Source organism: Ranitomeya imitator, chromosome 2, assembly GCF_032444005.1.
Source record: "Ranitomeya imitator isolate aRanImi1 chromosome 2, aRanImi1.pri, whole genome shotgun sequence".
In the NCBI taxonomy this organism is placed as follows: domain Eukaryota; kingdom Metazoa; phylum Chordata; class Amphibia; order Anura; family Dendrobatidae; genus Ranitomeya; species Ranitomeya imitator.
Window position 1 is genome coordinate 634,530,727 of NC_091283.1, and position 19,650 is coordinate 634,550,376.

At 43.5% G+C, this 19,650-nt stretch overlaps 1 protein-coding gene across 2 annotated transcripts in view; it reads left to right on the top strand.

Annotated features, from left to right (window-relative positions):
* SEC23IP (SEC23 interacting protein) overlaps nucleotides 1–18,335 on the top strand; it is a 158,017-nt gene extending 139,682 nt beyond the window's left edge. Inside the window, exons 18-19 of one of the 2 annotated variants that reach the window (XM_069752671.1) lie at nucleotides 8,152–8,242; nucleotides 18,070–18,335. In XM_069752671.1, coding sequence (XP_069608772.1) covers nucleotides 8,152–8,233 — 82 coding nt within the window. In that variant the 3' untranslated portion in view covers nucleotides 8,234–8,242; nucleotides 18,070–18,335. Of the gene's footprint in view, nucleotides 1–8,151; nucleotides 8,247–18,069 lie in introns of both variants that reach the window. The other variant, XM_069752670.1, reaches the window with a different exon arrangement.
* Nucleotides 18,336–19,650: the final 1,315 nt, after the last annotated feature.

Below are 19,650 nucleotides of genomic sequence, written 5' to 3' on the forward strand. Positions count from 1 at the left end.
TCTTCACTAGTCATTCTCAGTTCCAAGCCTCTATTGTGACCAGATGTTTTCCACCTCCATGATGAGCCTCTATCTTGACTAGTTGTTCCCAGTTCCAAGCCTCTATTCTGACCAGATGTTTTCCACCTCCATGATGAGCCTCTATCTTGACAAGTCATTCTCAGTTACAAGCCTCTATCGTATCTAGATGTTTTCCACCTCCATGATGAGCCTCTATCTTGACTAGTCGCTCTCACCTCCTCCCCTTTGGGAACAGTGACTCTGTTCAGTTTCATATTGTCATACTCTAAGACCCTTTTGGAAATTATCTCCCATCTGGATATAAAATGTTTCTTCGAATGTGGCTTCTTTCTGTTCAGGTTTTTTTTTCTATTTTTTTTTTTTTGTCTTCTTTCTGACTTTGCAAATTAATCAGATGCCACTCCATATGGATTACTATTTAATTGCATGGTTTATACAGATTTGTATAAATATTATATTTAAATGGGTCCAGCCCACCGTTATAGACCTCCTTAAGTGTTCGGAGCACAGGAAACGCTGCGTCAAGGCATGAAGCAAGCACAAAACAGGAGAAAATCAAGCTCAACGAACTTGTGAACAAACTTCTTTCTTTATTCACTGAAAGTGCTCAGTAGAGGATAAAGCCGAATCAGCGATGTACGGTAAGTTACATGGTTTGCAACATGGATGCGTTTCAGGTGATTGTGCACCCATTATCATGATCAGTCACCTGAAACGCGTCAATGTCACTTATCATGTAACGTGCTTCGCTCATTCTGTTTTATCCTCCTCTGAGCACTTTCCGTGAATAAAGAAAGACGTTTGTTTATAAGTTCGTTGAGCCGAATTTTCTCCTGTTTTGTGATTATATTTATATAAATAATGTAATGCAGATTTGTCCGTACATCGAATGCAGCCGGAGATTATTTTAAGAGCACTATTTTGTTTACATGCACTGTGGACAAGGATACTTGATTGCACCAGAAACACATTGGTGCTTTATATATCTTAAACTACTGTACTTGGATGTGTTTTTACAGTTCCCAAGAAATTGAAGGTTTTACCTTTGTGGAGCTGGATACGCTTCTTCTTTTGGATCCTTCTATATTACGTGTAGACAGTTGTGAACTTCTGTGATCCAAAACTGATCATCAACCACCGGGAGCTGACAGTTCTTCGGTTTTCCTTGGCATCACCCAGATGAGTCCACATCTTCTGTGAGGCTACTTTCACACTAGCGTCGGAATCTCCCCGTCGCAATGCGTCGGGCAGAGATTCCGACGCTAGCCCCATTGTGAGGTGGGGGCGGAGTTCCGGCCGCGCATGCGCGGTCGGAAAAAGGGGTCCATCAGGAGCAAAAAACGTTACATGTAGCGTTTTTTTGCTCCCGACGGTCCGCCAAAGCACGACGCATCCGTCGCACGACGGATGCGACGTGTGGCAATCCGTCGCAATGCGTCGTCAATACAAGTCTATGGGGAAAAAACGCATCCTGCAAGCACTTTTGCAGGATGCGTTTTTTCTGCAAAACGACGCATTGTGATGGATTGCAGTTAACGCTAGTGTGGTAGCACTAATCTCCCCGTTCCAGACTTGATGTTTATCTGCCCTTTAATCTCTTTGAGGATGCTGTTGCCAGTACACACAGAATAGTGTTAGCTCTGGCTTTTCCTGGATAGTTTGGGCAGATTCTTCACATCCCAGGCATCATCACCAGGTAGCCCTCACAGAGTGGTTCCATTTTGGGGTCATCCCAGAATGCTACAACTAGACCCCTAAGTGTGATTCGAGAGCAGTGGCAATTATAGGCCTCTCAGACCGCTCCGTACTGGGCATTACTAGTCCCATCCATTCACAGCCTCATTGCTGGCTGAGGTCGGCTTCTGGTGACCCGATTATGACTTTCCTCCCTGGCGATGCAGCTAGTAATTGCTGACTCTGCGTTTGGCAATGTGATTTTTCCTGTTCCTGGTGTGGCCTTTATTAGATTTGGATCCAGAAATCTTCTGCTTGGTACAGTACGCCCACATGTGCTTTATTGTGGTCCTCGCTCGGCCTCATGCTGGAGATGAAGAAGATTATAATGATTTGTAGTCACAATTGATGTATAATGAGTCCACTGACTGCGCCAAGCATGTTGTGGAGAGTCATTTCAGATACCATATTTTTGGACTATAAGACACACCCCAGATTTAGACAGCAGAAAAAAGGAAAAGCATTTTTCCTATTAAAGGGAATCTGTCAGAAGATTCTTGCTACTTCATCTGAGAGTAGCATGATGTAGGCAAAGAGACCCTGAATCCAATAGTGTATCACTTAGATTACTGCGTGCAGCAGTTATGACAGAGATTTTAGATGTAGCAAGAAGCAGAGCTGAGAAAGCAGCCACTGCTCCACCACAGCTGAGTCCACCTACACCACAGCTGTCCTCGCCCCCACCACAGCTGTCCTCGCCCCATCACAGCTGTCCCCGCCCCCACCACAGCTGATCCTACACCATCACATATGACCGACCCCACCACAGCTGATCCTACACCATCACATATGACCGCCCCCACCACAACTGTCCCCGCCCCCACCACAGCTGTCCTCGCCCCCACCACAGCTGTCCTCGCCCCCACCACAGCTGTCCTCGACCCCACCACAGCTGTCCTCGCCCCCATCACAGCTGTCCCCGCCCCCACCACAGCTGATCCTACACCATCACATATGACCGACCCCACCGCAGATGTCCCTGCCCCCACCACAGCTGATCCTACACCATCACATATGACCGCCCCCACCACAGCTGTCCTCGCCCCCACCACAGCTGTCCTCGCCCCCACCACAGCTGTCCTCGACCCCACCACAGCTGTCCCCGCCCCCACCACAGCTGATCCTACACCATCACATATGACCGACCCCACCACAGCTGACCCCATCTATACCACACTCGACCCCGCCCCCACCACAGCTGTCCCCGCCCCCATCACAGCTGACCCCGAACCCACTACATCTGACCCCATTTACACCACAGTTGAAACCACCCACACCAGACTCTACATGTATTATGTATATTGATGGCTGCTTATCACAGTAGTGGGCGGAGTACGACCACTGCTCACAGTGCCAGCTAGTCACAGCAATTATATTGTAGTGATATAACTTTCATTGTAAGTAAACAGCAGATAACAGCCTGATAAGTGATACCTCCTTGAATTCAGTATTCAACCCCTATCTCATGCTGTCCTCAGATTACATAACAGACAATTTTTATTGTTCATTGGATGTGTTTAATAAAACAAAGATAAAGTAAGTTTGAAGAGAAAGCATTGTCATTTTACAATTTTACACCTATTTTACGTTCGTAATATCCCTGAAACTTATGTTTGTCTTATGGTCCGAAAAATAAAGTAAATGACTGCTTCTGGGACACAAACCTAAATGTATAATCTCACCTTAGCAGTGTATAATGGATTTAACCAACACAATGTCACTCAGAGATTACATTCATAAGGTCAGGAGAAGCACTTTAGAATGATATCAAGTGTAATACTTTATTATACTATATATAAATAGTAGTCATGCAAGATCAGTTAAAGACACGAAGGCAGCAACAATCAGCGTTGAGCCCCCCTATCCCATTATTGGACAATATATTGGAAAACAAAATTATTGTTTGTGCGTAATTTTCTTAAGCATTTGCATATCCTGTGGGAAGTGAATGGTAAGCCAGCGTGTAACACTGACTAGGTGAAGCAAGGGTGACATGAATCATACATATGTTTCACTGATGGTATATTTGTCAGTAGTTGCCAGCTCGCAATCTCAATTTTATCGGACATTGGATAAGGCATACAGTAATGGCTTGCATATATCCCATCAGTGAGATTATCAATTATATAAGGTAAAATGATGTAAATGAACAGTCTATGCCATGACCATATACAATAGTGGTCAGAATCCATATCACAGAGAGTCACGCTTCCCTCACTGTGAAGAAACCTCAGGTAGCCAATATTCTAAGATATGCATCTCATTGGTAGTGTGTATCGGAGTATAATCCGCATTATATACTTGAAGTCCTGCTTCCTTTGAGATGGGGCCAAGAGTCCACGCAGTAGTGAGCTGAGCTTCACCTTGACGTGCGTTTCGTCCTCGGAGTTTGGTCAGGAGGCGTGGCTTAGCAAAAAACGGGATCCTTAAGTAGCAGCGATATACGATGAGACAAGCAGCAGCTGTGGACGATCCTCCCCGGCAATGCGGCAGCAGCCTGTAGGACCAGCAGCCGCGCCAGCCCCATAGCCACCTACAGTGGGTACAGAAAGTATTCAGACCCCTTTACATTTTTCACTCTTTATTTCATTGCTGCCATTTGGTAAATTCAAAAAAGTTCATTTTATCTTCCCATTAATGTGCACTCTGCACCCCATCTTGACTGGAAAAAAAAAAGAAATGTAGTAATTTTTGCAAATTTAATAAAGAAAAACTGAAATATCCCATGGTCGGATGTATTCAGACCCTTTGCTCAGACACTCGTATGTAAGGGTACCGTCATACTATACGATTTGCCTACGATCACGACCAGCGATATGACCTGGCCGTGATCGTAGGTAAATCGTAGTGTGGTCGCTGGGGAGCTGTCACACAGACAGCTCTCCAGCGACCAACGATGCCCAGGTCCCCGGGTAACCAGGGTAAACATCGGGTAACTAAGCGCAGGACCGCGCTTAGTAACCCGATGTTTACCCTGGTTACAAGCATAAAACTAAAAAAAAACAAACAGCACATACTTACATTCTGGTGTCCGTCAGGTCCCTTGCAGTCTGCTTCCCGCACTCAGTGACTGCCGGCCGTAAAGTGAAAGTGAAAGCACGTCACCGCTGTGCTCTGCTTTCACTTTACGGCCGGCAGTCACAGTGCGGGAAGCAGACGGCAAGGGACCTGACGGACACCAGAATGTAAGTATGTGCTGTTTGTTTTTTTTTAGTTTTATGCTTGTAACCAGGGTAAACATCGGGTTACTAAGCGCGGTCCTGCGCTTAGTAACCCAATGTTTACCCTGGTTACAAGCGAACGCATCGCTGGATCGCATCGCTAGATCGGTGTCACACACACCGATCTAGCGATGACAGCGGGAGATCCAGCGATGAAAGAAAGTTCCATACGATCTGCTACGACGTACGATTCTCAGCAGGATCCCTGATCGCTGCTGCGTGTCAGACACAGCGATATCGTAACGATATCGCTGGAACGTCACGAATCGTACCGTCGTAGCGATCGAAATGGTATAGTGTGACGGTACCCTTAGTCATATGCTGTCCATTTCCTTGTGATCCTCCTTGAGATGGTTCTACTCCTTCATTGGAGTCCAGCTGTGTGTCAATAAACTGATTGGACTTGTTCGGGAAAAGCGCACACTGTCTATATAAGACCTCACAGCTCACAGTGCATGTCAGACCAAAGGAGGATCAAGAGGCCAAAGGAACTGGCCAAGGAGCTCAGAGACAGAAGGGCTCTAAAAAGTAAATCTGGAAATTATAGTCCAGTAAGTCTAACCTCTTGTTGGTAAAATATGTGAAGGGTTTCTGAGGGATGTTATTCTGGATTATCTCAATGAGAATAACTGTTTAACTCCATATCAGCATGGGTTTATGAGGAATCGCTCCTGTCAGACCAATCTAATCAGTTTTTATGAAGAGGTAAGCTATAGGCTGGACCACGGTGAGTCATTGGATGCGGTATATCTTGATTTTTCCAAAGCGTTTGATACCGTGCCACATAAGAGGTTGGTACACAAAATGAGAATGCTTGGTCTGGGGGGAAAATGTGTGTAAATGGGTAAGTAACTGGCTTAGTGATAGAAAGCAGAGGGTGGTTATAAATGGTATAGTCTCTAACTGGGTCGCTGTGACCAGTGGGGTACCGCAGGGGTCGGTGTTGGGACCTGTTCTCTTCAACATATTCATTAATGATCTGGTAGAAGGTTTACACAGTAAAATATCGATATTTGCAGATGACACAAAACTATGTAAAGCAGTTAATACAAGAGAAGATAGTATTCTGTTACAGATGGATCTGGATAAGTTGGAAACTTGGGCTGAAAGGTGGCAGATGAGGTTTAACAATGATAAATGTAAGGTTATACACATGGGAAGAAGGAATCAATATCACCATTACACACTGAACGGGAAACCACTGGGTAAATCTGACAGGGAGAAGGACTTGGGGATCCTAGTTAATGATTAACTTACCTGGAGCAGCCAGTGCCAGGCAGCATCTGCCAAGGCAAACAGTATAATGTGGTGCATTAAAAGAGGTCTGGATACACATGATGAGAGCATTATACTGCCTCTGTACAAATCCCCGGTTACACCACACATGAAGTATAATGGAACTAGAGCGAGTATAAAGGAGGGCAGCAAAATTAATAAAGGGGATGAGGAACTAAAATACCCAGAGAGATTAGCAAAATTAGGATTATTTAGTCTAGAAAAAAGACGTTTTAAGGGCAATCTAATAACCATATATAAGGGGACCATACAAATATCTCTCCGAGGATCTGTTTATACCAAGGAAGGTGACGGTCACAAGGGGGCATTCTCTGCGTCTGGAGGAGAGAAGGTTTTTCCACCAATATAAGAGTATTCTTTACTGTTAGGGCAGTGAGAATCTGGGATTCCTCGCCTGAGGAGCTGGTGATGGCGAACTCAGTCGAGGGGTTCGAGAGCGGCCTGGATGTCTACTGTATTGTATCTTACAGTTATTAGGTTCTTTAGAAGGACGTAGATCTGGGGATTTATTCTGACAGAATATCAGCTGAACTGCATGGACAAATGTTTTTTTTTCGTCCTTGCTAGCTATGTTACTATGCTATGCTAGCTATGTTACCTGAGTAGAAAACTCTTCTGCTGTGAAAAGAACTAGGCCATCATAGAAAAAGAATGCTTGGCCATCAAATGGGCAATTGACTCACTGAGGTACTGGAAGCACAGTTTAGTGTCAGATCATGCGCCCCTGAAATGAATGAAGGAAAGGAGGAGAAGAATGCCCGGGTCACTAGGTGGTTACAACAAATTCAGGACTTCAGCTTTCATGTGGAGCACAGGCCCTGGACCCTGTTGTTTTTCCTGAGCGGATGGATCCCCGAAGACATATAGACTGTGCTATATGTTATCTTTTGTTTTCCTGTTATGGTAGAAAGGCCATGTTTATTTTTGCAGAATTTTTCACTGGCTTATGCCCTACCTTTTAATAAACCAGTAGAACACTCTAGCAACAAACGTTCCTGTGTCTGGCTCACAGAGATAATCTACCACACATCCTAAAAGAATAGTAACATAGTAACATACGGTAGTTAGTAAGGCCGAAAAAAGACATTTGTCCATCCAGTTCAGCCTATATTCCATCATAATAAATCCCCAGATCTACGTCCTTCTACAGAACCTAATAATTGTATGATACAATATTGTTCTGCTCCAGGAAGACATCCAGGCCTCTCTTGAACCCCTCGACTGAGTTCGCCATCACCACCTCCTCAGGCAAGCAATTCCAGATTCTCACTGCCCTAACAGTAAAGAATCCTCTTCTATGTTGGTGGAAAAACCTTCTCTCCTCCAGACGCAAAGAATGCCCCATTGTGCCCGTCACCTTCCTTGGTATAAACAGATCCTCAGCGAGATATTTGTATTGTCCCCTTATATACTTATACATGGTCATTAGATCGCCCCTCAGTCGTCTTTTTTTAATAGGACTTTTGAAAAATAAGGCCAGCCCAAGGTATACGTATGGAAAATGATATTCATTAACTAGTTTGTATGGTATGTCCTATCCAATTTTTTTGTCCTTACAACAATGGTTAAAAAATGTGCATTTTTCTATGTGTTTGTCAAATTTTTGATAATTCCATAAATGTGTGCAAATCTTACCTATGTAAGTCTATCAAGAAGAACAATGTGTCACAACAACAAGGATTCCAAATTAATATCAGGTAAAAACTGGTTTTGCTGATAAGGGGTTAAGGTTCTGCCAATTGTCCATTACACTGTACATCACCATTACATACAAAGCATGGAGGAGTGCTCAGACATGACGGGTGAACCCAAAGTATCTACAACCCTATATCTTTTTGGCTATGATTCCTACACATCCTCACACTTATGTCATTTCTAGGGAATCTGAAGACACTGCTCTCCTAATACTGAAAGAAATCTACAAGTCCCTGAATGTGATTCCTGATCTGCCTTTACATTAACCCTTTGTGGTAGGTAAGTGCTTTGTCAAGTGTTTCATCAGAACATTTAGAACGAGATGGAACAGTGGACCATAAGTAGCCAACCCCCAAAACATCTTTATTGCAATTTTTTTCTGATTTAACAAGATATTTTCTTTTGAGTACTGCACACTGCACCAAACCGCTGATATAACCCTGATCTCTACACAGGATTGGAATGGCCCACCAAAATAATCCTCCCTTGTGCCCTAGAATCTCCTTCAGGGGCGTTTGTAATGGCAGACCTTGTAGCTGCTATGGAGTTTCTGAGTCCAGGAGGATGATCGTTGAACCGGCAATGTCACCACTGTCTGCATTTCAGCATTATTTTATACTAAGGATATTTGAAATATAATGGTGGAACAAAGAGCCAATGGCTCCTTCTTCTGCCATTCAGTGTGTGTCTGAGACTGGATGCGACAGTAATGATTAGCACACGCTGCAGAGACTCCAGTGAGGTGAGTTTTTTAATGTAATGTTTTATCAATCAATACTTTTGGGGGTCGCATACTGTATATAGGAAGCTGTGAAGACATCATAATGCATATAGTGGAGCTATGGAAGCCATCATACTAAGCCTATAGGAGAACTGTGGGGGCAATCATGCTCTATATAGGAGCTGTGGGGACCATTGTACTGTATATAGGTGGGCTTATATACAGCATATAAGAGAGTTGTGTTGACATCATACTGGATATCGGGAGCATTGGGGGACATCGTACTGCATATAATAGAGGAGTTGAGGCCATCATACTGCATATAGCGAGATGTGGGGCCCCCATAATTCATATAGGGGGTGTGAGAGCTATCCTACTCAATACTATGTCATGTACCTGCTTCTCAGCACGTGACATGGGGTTGCGTCTGCAAGGGTTACTCTATCTCCTCTCACTCAGTCCAGCATTCAACCTCTGTCCTATGCTGTAATGGGAACATAAATCACACACCGACACAGGCCACACACCCAGCTCATACACACTGCCACCACTCATCGAACACACGGGCGATGAGTCCCAGAAATATTACTACTACTGTCTGCCAATCATAAGGATCACACACTCTAAGGCTCTGGATTCTTTAAAGCATACAAGGTTCAGACTTATTAAAGTTTTAAGCTATAATAGAAAAGGTACAGTGCTTACAATAAAAAGGGTATACAATATGGAAATAGAAAGTGACATACAAATATGCAAAAACCTTGATATCGAACTTTGCATTCTGGTTCCCTGTCCCTGAGGGAGGAAGAAATATGGAATGGATCACATGAGCTTTCCAGGCTGCCCCCACATGGGAACATCTTTCTTTGTGCGTAGGCCTAATTTTAAGAGTCAACCTGAAGGTCAAATTTCTAGACCAGCCTCTCAGGTTAATATTATAGTTGCTGGTTTGATAGTGGACCATGGCCACTCCACCAATGAATATCTTATTTTCTCTGAAACGCTTTGTGTAACGTTTCTCATAGATAACTAGTGTCAGGCTGTAATTGACACCTCTCTTTAAAAGAGCCAGAAGGTGTGAAAGGTTTCCCCTTCCTGGTTCTTAAAAAGGCCCCCTGGCGAGATTGGAGACAGGAGACTGAATTCTCAGGATAACATATGCTGTGAGACCTGCAGTCTCAGGACATATGTTAAATTACTGCTAGTCATACATTCATACCTATACATATTTCACTACAGCTATATATACAGTTGTGCTCAAAAAGTTTACATGCCCTGGCAGAATTTTTGCTTTCTTGGTCTTTTTACAGAGAAAATGAATGATAACGCCAAAACTTATTCTCCACTTTTGGTTAGTGGTTGAGTGAAGCCATTTATTGTTGAACTACTGTGTTTTCTCTTTTAAAATCATAATGACAACCCAAAACATCCAATGACTCTGATCAAAAATTCACATACCCTGGTGATTTTGGCCTGATACCATGCATAGATGTTGACACAAATGGGTTTGAATAGCTACTAAAGGTAACAGCCTCACCTGTTACCTGTTTGCTTGTAATCAGTGTGTGTTAACGCTAATGCCACCAATCCAAAATATGTGAGAAAAGCAGGGTGGGACCAAGAAGTTAAAATTTAACTTTTAATAAATTGTATTTTTTTAAAAATGGTGTTGAATAATAACACCTGACAAACAATTAATTGAACACACTAATTCCCACTCAACTGCATGCTGACACAACTAAACGGATTAATCTGCAATTAAATGTTATTCCAGGAGTTACCAAAACCTGTATACTAACACAACTGGATATGACATGAGGATCATCTGGCGGTCTATTTAACACGCGGCATTACAGCTGGTACGACATGCCGCATTCTACCCCCATTTGTATAATGGGTTTCCACAGGATAGGATAGATGGATACCCTTTGTTTTTCTTAGTAATAACTTTCCCTGATGAGTATTAGAAACGAAACGCGTTGGGAAGCAAAAGCCTTGGGGTGATGGTATGGGTCCTGGCTGGTGATTCATTTTGGGTTAATGTATGGATGAATAAGAGGTGCCTCCCCCACATTATATGACCCCAGGTACAAAGGTCCCCGTTTTTCACCGGATGAACAAAGGAATATGAGGTGAGATCGTTCCTTTAGCTAATTTTGAACATAGTGTGCTATCTTTGGTCTGCAAATGATCTGTTATATTTGAGCAGTAATATTTTCTACCCTGAATATTCATTTAAGATTTTTCCAAAAGTCGGTTTCTATATTAGTCTTTACACGCGAGTATTATTGGGAACATGTGCTTTTTTGATAATTTAACTTTTGGTACTTCCTGAATAATATGTATTGCGGATTAATCTATCCAGTTGTGTTAGTATACAGGTTTTGGTAACTCCTGGAATAATATTTATCACAGATTAGTAAGTTTAGTTGTGTCAGCACGCAGTTGAGTGTGAATTTAATTGTTTGTCAGGTGTTTTTATTCAACACCATTTTTTTAAAAATACAATTTATTAAAAGTAAAATTTTAACTTATTGGTCCCACCCTGCTTTTCTCACATAATCAGTGTGTGTGCATAAAAGATGAGTGAGTTTCTGGGATCCAGACAGACTCTGTCTTCTGGTTTGTGAGTCATGGGGAAAGCAAAAGAATTGTCAACAGATTTACGGGAAAAGGTAGTTAAACTGTATAAAACAGGAAAGGGATACAAAAAGATATCCAAGGAATTAATAATGCCAGTCAGCAGCGTTCAAACCGTGATTAACAAATGGAAAATCATGGGCTCTGTGAAAACAAAACCACGGTCAGGTAAAACAACCAAAAATTTGTCCACAACAGCCAGGGAAATTGTTCGGGATGTAAATAAAAACCCACAAATAACATCAGCTGAAATACTGGATTCCCTGAAAACTAGCGGTGTGGCTGTTTCAAGATGCACAATAAGAAGCTACTTGAAGAAAAATAGGCTGCATGGTCGAGTTGCCAGAAGAAAGTCATTACTGCGCAAATGCCACAAACTATCTCACCTACAAATACGCAAAACAGCACAAAGATACGCCTCAAAACTTCTGGAACAAGGTAATCTGGAGTGATGAGACCAAAATTGAACTTTTTTCCACAACCATAAACATTACATTTGGAGAGAGGTCAACAAGGCCTATGATGAAAGAGACACCATTCCTACTGTAAAGCATGGAGGTGGATAGCTGATGTTTTGAGGATATGTGAGCTACAAAGGCCCAGGAAAGACCGTAGATTTGAGGCATACAGGTATGACTATTTTAAGTATTGTCATGCCTGTATGCCCATATTAATAGCTTAGTTACGTCCATTCAAGGGGGTAACAGATTCCCTTTAAAGTTGTGTCATATGCTGGCTCAGAAACTGTGTCCTCATTTCTGCCGACAGTTTATGGCCAAGTTTTTCAGTGTTATAGCAAAAAGAGATTCTATTTAAACATAAGGTTTAATTTGTAACTTTAAAAAATTGCAGGGTGTTAGCCAATATGCTATAAGTAAAATCATCCTATCTTCAAAAAGGAGAAGAAGGTGGACACAGGGAACAATAGGTCGGTGAGTCTGACGTCTATACCAGGAAAGATCTTTGAACAAATTATTAAACTTCATGTATGTAAGTACCTGGATAAGAATGAAGTGATTAAACAGAGTCAGCATGGGTTTGTAACTAATATGTCATGTCAGACTAACTTAATTTCCTTCTATGACAGAATCACTGACTGGGTGGATCACGGAAATGCAGTAGATATAGTATATCTTGACTTCAGCAAAGCATTTGACAAAGTATCTCACACAATCCTTATTGAAAAAATGACTAAGTATGGAATGGACAAGGCAACTGTTAGGTGGATTCATAACTGGCTTAGTGATCGGACCCAAATAGTGGTCGTAAATGGCTGCACATCCAGTTGGAAGAATGTCTCAATTGGGGTACCACAGGGTTCTGTCCTGGGCACTGTATTGTTCAACATCTTTATCAATGATTTAGATGAAGGAATTGAGGGTAAACTGATTAAATTTGCTGATGACGCAAAGCTAGGATGGATAGCTAATACTAGAAAAGAGAGAGGATTCAAAAAGATATAAATAAACTGGAGCAGTGGGCATCAACTAACAGAATGATTTTTAACAGGGAAAATGCAAAGTACTACATCTGGGCAAAAAAATAAAAGCATACAGAATGGGAGGAATAGGGCTAAGCAACAGCACATGTGAAAAAGACTTGGGTATATTAATAGATCATAAACTGAACATGAGTCAACAGTGTGATGCAGCAGCAAAAAAGGCAAATGCAATTCTGGGATGTATTAAGAGAAGCATACAGTCTAGATCAGTGGTCCCCAACTCCAGGCCTCGAGGGCCGCCAACAGTGCAGGTTTTCAGGATTTCCTTAGTATTGCACAGGGGTTGGAATCATCACCGGTGCAGATGATCACATTACCACCGATGCAATACTAAAGAAATCCTGAAAACCTGCACTGTTGGCGGCCCTCGAGGCCTGGAGTTGGGGACCCCTGGTCTAGATCACGTGAAGTCATTATTTCCCTCTACTCCTCTTTGGTCAGACCTCATCTGGAATACTGTGTCCAGTTTTGGGCACCACATAAAAAAAAAGACATCAACAAACTCGAGCAAGTTCAGAGAAGAGCTACCAAAATGGTGACCGGTCTACAAACTATGTCCTATGAGGAATGGTTACAGGATTTGGGAATGTTTAGCTGCAAAAAAGAAGACTGAGAAGAGACTTAATAGCTGTCTACAAATATCTCCAGGGCGGTCACAGTGTAGAAGGATCATCTTTATTATCATTTGCACAAGGAAAGACTAGAAGCAATGGGATGAAACTTAATGGGAGGAGACACAGATTAGATATTAGAAAAAAATTTTTGACAGCGAGGGCGATCAGTGAGTGGAACAGGCGGCCACGAGAGGTGGTGAGTTCTCCATCAATGGAAGTCTTCAAACAGAGGCTGGACAGACACCTGTCTGGGATGATTTAGTGACTCCTGCTTTGAGCCGGGGGTTGGACCAGATGACCCAGGAGGTCCCTTCCAGCTCTAATATTCTATGATTCTAACCATGAAGGCCCAGTTGCCCATAGCAGTCCAATGGGTACCTGACTCACCATATAACATGGTAAGACACAAACTGCAAAGATCCCACCAAAGTCAAACCTAAGTACGTGGTGGTCCATAGAGTTCCATGGGCATCAGATGAAGGAAGGGTCTCATAAAAGGCCCTATTAACCCATGTCGTGCCCCATGCTTGACTCCTGCCCTGACACAGGCTGTGCCCAGGTTTGCTAAGTGACCCCAGGTGGGAGGGATTTTTGTTTTGGGTGTCACCTAGATTAGTATCACTTCTGCACATGTTACATAGTGAGTGAGGTACCCATTGGACTGCTTTGGGCAACTGCCTTCATGGTTGTTTTTTTTGGTCTAATACTCCATATCTTCCAGAAAATTATTATTCTGGCATACAATGGTACCTTTTGCTACATGCCTGAGTTTTTCAGCCATCATCTGCCTGTAACAGACTGCGTGGATCCAAGTGGTGTCCGCGTCTGTTAACCTGGTAAATGCTGCTGTCAGTATGTGATAGCATTTACATTTACAGCCAAAAAAGAGAAAGCACCACTGCAATAAATGCACACCACAAAATTGTATAGAAAACTATTTAACAGTATATTTTATTGGTACGCCACACAAAATATTAAAACATAATTAAAAGCAGACAAGAATCAATCCACTCAGAAAATAAGTCCATGTTATAGTGTCCAATATACACAGATAGGCATGTAAAGCAATCTCAGACCTACTGGCCCATGGGGCAACTCTGCAAACCCAACGTGGACAATAACATGCCCATCAAGGAAAAGGGCCCCCAAGGTAGGGAAGGACCCTATAGGTAAGACCACAGAAGATGACCAAAGACAATATATCTGAAAAGGGTCATCTGCATAATGCAGCCAAGAGAACTCCGTAAAAGCCTGAAAGGTAAAGGGTTACCGTATATACTCGAGTATAAGCCGACCCGAGTATAAGCCGACCCCCCTAATTTTGCCACAAAAAACTGGGAAAACTTATTGACTCGAGTATAAGCCTAGGGTGGAAATGCAGCATTTACCGGTGAATTTCAAAAATAAAAATAGATCATTATTTCCCCATAGCTGTGCCATATAGTGCTCTGCACCGTTCATATTTCCCCATAGGTGTGAACCATATAGTGCTCTGCACCGTTCATTGTGCCCCCTAGCTGTGCCATATACGGTGCTCTGCACCGTTCATTGTGCCCCCTAGATGTGCCATATACGGTGCTCTGCACCGTTCACTGTGCCCCATAGCTGTGCCATATACGGTGCTCTGCACCGTTCACTGTGCCCCATAGCTGTGCTGTGCCATATACGGTGCTCTGCACCGTTCACTGTGCCCCATAGCTGTGCCATATACGGTGCTCTGCACCGTTCACTGTGCCCCATAGCTGTGCTGTGCCATATACGGTGCTCTGCACCGTTCACTGTGCCCCATAGCTGTGCTGTGCCATATACGGTGCTCTGCACCGTTCACTGTGCCCCATAGCTGTGCTGTGCCATATACGGTGCTCTGCACCGTTCACTGTGCCCCATAGCTGTGCTGTGCCATATACGGTGCTCTGCACCGTTCACTGTGCCCCATAGCTGTGCTGTGCCATATACGGTGCTCTGCACCGTTCACTGTGCCCCATAGATGTTCCACATAAATTTGTGCCGCCGCAATAAAGAAAAAAAAACACATACTCACCTCCCTTGATTGCAGCTCCCGGCGTCTCGTTCCGGCGCCTCCATCTTCCCGGCGTCTCTGCTCTGACTGATCAGGCAGAGGGCGCCGCGCACACTATATGCGTCATCGCGCCCTCTGCCTGATCAGAGAGCGCAGACGCCGGGAAGATGGAGGCGCCGGCCGGGAAGATGGAGCGGCGCCCGGCGGCTGGAACGAGGACAGGTGAATATAACATACTCACCTAGTCCTGGCGATCCTCGCGCTGTCCCCTCCTGTCTTCGGTGCCGCAGCTTCTTTCTCTATCAGCGGTCACCGGCACCGCTGATTAGAGAAATGAATAAGCGGCTCCGCCCCTATGGGAGGTGGAGCCGCTTATTCATTTCTGTAATGAGCGGTCCCACGTGACCGCTGAAGAGAGGAAGAAACTGCAGCGCCGAAGCCCGTGGGATGGCAGGGACAGCGCGAGGATCGCTGGGACTAGGTAAGTATACCTCAGCGCCCTCACCCCCTCACCTGCCGACCCCACCGCTACCGTGACTCGAGTATAAGCCGAGGGGGGCACTTTCAGCCCAAAAATTTGGGCTGAAAATCTCGGCTTATACTCGAGTATATACGGTAAATTACCAAATGCTCCACGTATGAAAGAGGGCAAGACCCCTCAAATGCAGGAGTTGAGTGGAATGAAGACCGTGGCCCCATGTGTATCGCCCTCGTAGAAGGGCTTTGTCAGGGGAGGTCAGCCCTTTCTCTTTTTTGGCCATTATTGTTTACACTGAGCTCGCAGCCCTAGTTTTCCTGTGGTATCTCTGTATATAGTTTCCCTATAATCATAGCATTTACATTTACAGCGCGCCGTTTTAACCGTTCATTAACACTCCTATGATGCAATTCTGGGATACAGATGGGCTGCTGTGACAGCCGGCGGTCTGCTGAAGACCCCCTTATCTGTCGTTACTCCTGTGAAAGCCAGTCTGTGGCCTGCGTTAATAGGAGACCATGATTTTTACTACATACAGCAATGCTGAGATTTTGCTGTGTAATATAGCATAAGCAGTTGGATGATTGCAGGCTCAAGTCCCCTAAGGGGCTAACAAATACAATAAAAGATTTTTTTTTTTTAAATCGTTCCTTTTACAACCCCTCTTCCCCACTTAAAAATTAACAAATAATAAAATACACTTTTGTTATTGCTGCATTCATAAAAGTCCAATCTATGAAAATATAAACATTAAAAGGCATAACAAGAAAAATAATCAATTGTGGGTTTTCGTCCACCACAAAAGTGTAAAATCATTTAATTAGAGGTGATGATAAAAGCATTGTTTTTATCCCAGTAGTGGTGTCAATAAAGCCCAGTGTAGAAAAAGCAGAGTCTCGCACAGCTCCATTTCCCAAAAACTGAAAATGTTACGACTCAGGGAATATGGCGACACAAGCAAAAAAAAAAAATGTTATTTAAAAAAAAAAAAAATTGGATTTTTTGCACCACTTAAAACAAAAGATATTCATGACACATGATCACTATAATCATTCTGGCCTGGAACATCGTATTGGCACTGAGTTTTACCTTAAAATGAACATTGTAAATAAAAAGAAATTGCACTTTTTTTTCGCTATTTTGCCAAACTTGGAATTCCAGTGCATCACATGATATCATGAATGGTGTAATTGTAAAGTACAGCTCATCTCGCAAAAAAAAAAAAGCCTCCGCATGGCTATGGGGATGGCAAAATAGAAAAGTTATGATTCTTGGAATCCGAGGAGGAGAAACAGAAAATCACCCTGTTTGTAAATGGGTCAATTAAAATGCCTTGGTTTTATATAAATGAAAGGTGGGTCCTCAGAATGAAGTTCTTTGGTGGGCCCAATGTTCATTCTGACACTGCCTCTACATGGTCTGAGACCTGGTGACAGCACCCTCTATGACAAATCAATGAGACCACCATCATCCCCACCAGGGCCGGACTGGCCATCTGGCAATTCTGGCAAATGCCAGAAGGGCCGGTCTGATCATGGGCCGCCTTGTCTGCTACTTTGTTAACAGAATCGGTGTTCTCTGATCCCCATACTGTTAAGTGTTGTGGTGGAGCCCAAAGTCTCTGACTCCGTCACTTACCCCACCAGGCCACAGGTATCATTAGAAATATTGGTCTTGTAGAAAATCTTCCTTTCCTCCATCCAGGGTAATATCAGTGATATATCCCATCTGGTGCTTGGGACGGGACAACATGGGCCTGTGTGATCTCAAATGCCAGGACTGAATTTCAGCCCCAGTCCGTACCTGATCCCCACTCAGGAAAGACTGTCACCTGAAAACATTCAGAAATGCAAAGTGTCTATTTGTATTTGGAAAAAAATGCAATAAAGATATTTTGCTCCAAAGCTGCTACTTATGGAGTGCTGCTCCAGCTCCGTGGGCTTTTCTGCAGCCTGGGCTTGTGTGTGCAGTCTAGTATATCATCGTCATCATCATGTGTCCTGACTACCGTAACAGCACTAGGGCTCTATTCCACCCAATTCTGACCTTGTCGCTGCCCCGGACAGACTTCTGCTGCGGGGATCTTCGGATTTCTTCTAGGGTTACTGACTCTGTGTTTCTCTTGCAGGTGATGGCCATTCTGGACCGTGCTCCCGTGTGACTACATTGTCTTTATAGACTTGAGTTCTACATTGCAGACTATGATCGCTTTTATCCGACATTGAGACTTTTGTGCAGTTGAGCATTAATTTTAGTAACTATTAACCACATTGTAGCCAACTTTATGATGACGCAACTTCACAATGGACGCACAGGGTTTTCACATTGCTGATCCTGTGATTTATTGCAGTTTTATCTTCTGTCCAGATCTATGAATAAACATTTTTATTTATATTTCTTTCCCTTTGTACAATCACTTGTATTTGAGGAAACCATGATTAGAATCAGATGCAATATTTCATATGAGAAGAGAAAGATGGCGCTTCATAGGCAGGTTCCACAGATAATATAATGTAGTAAAAACTAGCGAGCTCTGTGTGCGGTGTTCACCAATTCTGATATTTACAGCAGCACCAAAATACATAACACAAAGCCCGCACACCAATACTATTACATCACTAGAAACACCTAAAAACGTCCAAATAAAAGTAACAAACTTTATATATTGTGCATCAAAGACATGAACTAGACATGAATAAGAACATTCAATAAGAGCGTAGCACGGAGATCTCTATTAATCACAAATGTACAAAACATAATCCATATATCTACAGACCGTACTTTTCGAACTATAAGACGGACCGGACTATAAGACGCACCCAGGTTTTAGAGGTGGAAAATGGGGGAAAAAGTATTTGAAGCAAAAAATGTGGTAAAATATTTAATAACATAAATAACACACTATTATCTGTGGTGTTATTATATATAACAGTATGTTATTATGTTGGAAGCTGCGGGTAGAAGATGGAGCTGCTGGACCATTGTGGTGTCTGTAAAGTACTATATGAAGACGCTGGAGGGCGAGTATAAGAATGGGGGCACAGGGCTTATATTTAAAGCACCACTCCAGCACTGAAAAATTACACTGGAGTGCTGCTTTAAGAACCCATGGTAGGACTATAACTCCCAGCATGCCCTGCAGATCCTATGGCATGCTGGGAGTTATAGTTCACCACAGGAGTGCCAGAGTGCTTTTTTATGTGTTGTAATTACTAACCTTTTAATTCTTACTTGTACAGGCAGTGCAGGTCCAGCAGCCAGCCATAGGGTTAGGTGTGGTAATGAAGGGCTGGAGCATCACATGGCTGCACAGAGCCTCTTATTGCCTCACCACAGGTCATGTAAGAGGAAGCTGCATTGTTTCTATTGTGGTGTCTGAAGGACCTGTGATGACACAATGAAGAGGGAGGGCTCTGTGCTGTCATATGATGCTCCAGCCCGCTATCTTCGTGACCTCACCACGGGTCCTATACGGGAGCACTCAGCAAAGCATGCGCTGTGCTGTCAGGTGTGCGGCGATCTCTCTTGTGGCACCCTGCTGCCTCCTCCACCTGACCCACGAACGCCCCGGCCGCCTCAGGAATCCGGCGCTGGGGAATCCACGTGGGCCCGCTGTGAAGGAATATTCATTTGCTGCTCACTGCTCGGCCCTGAAAGGTGGACGGGGAAGCGGCTAATAAATATTCCTTCACTTTAGTCATCAGGACCA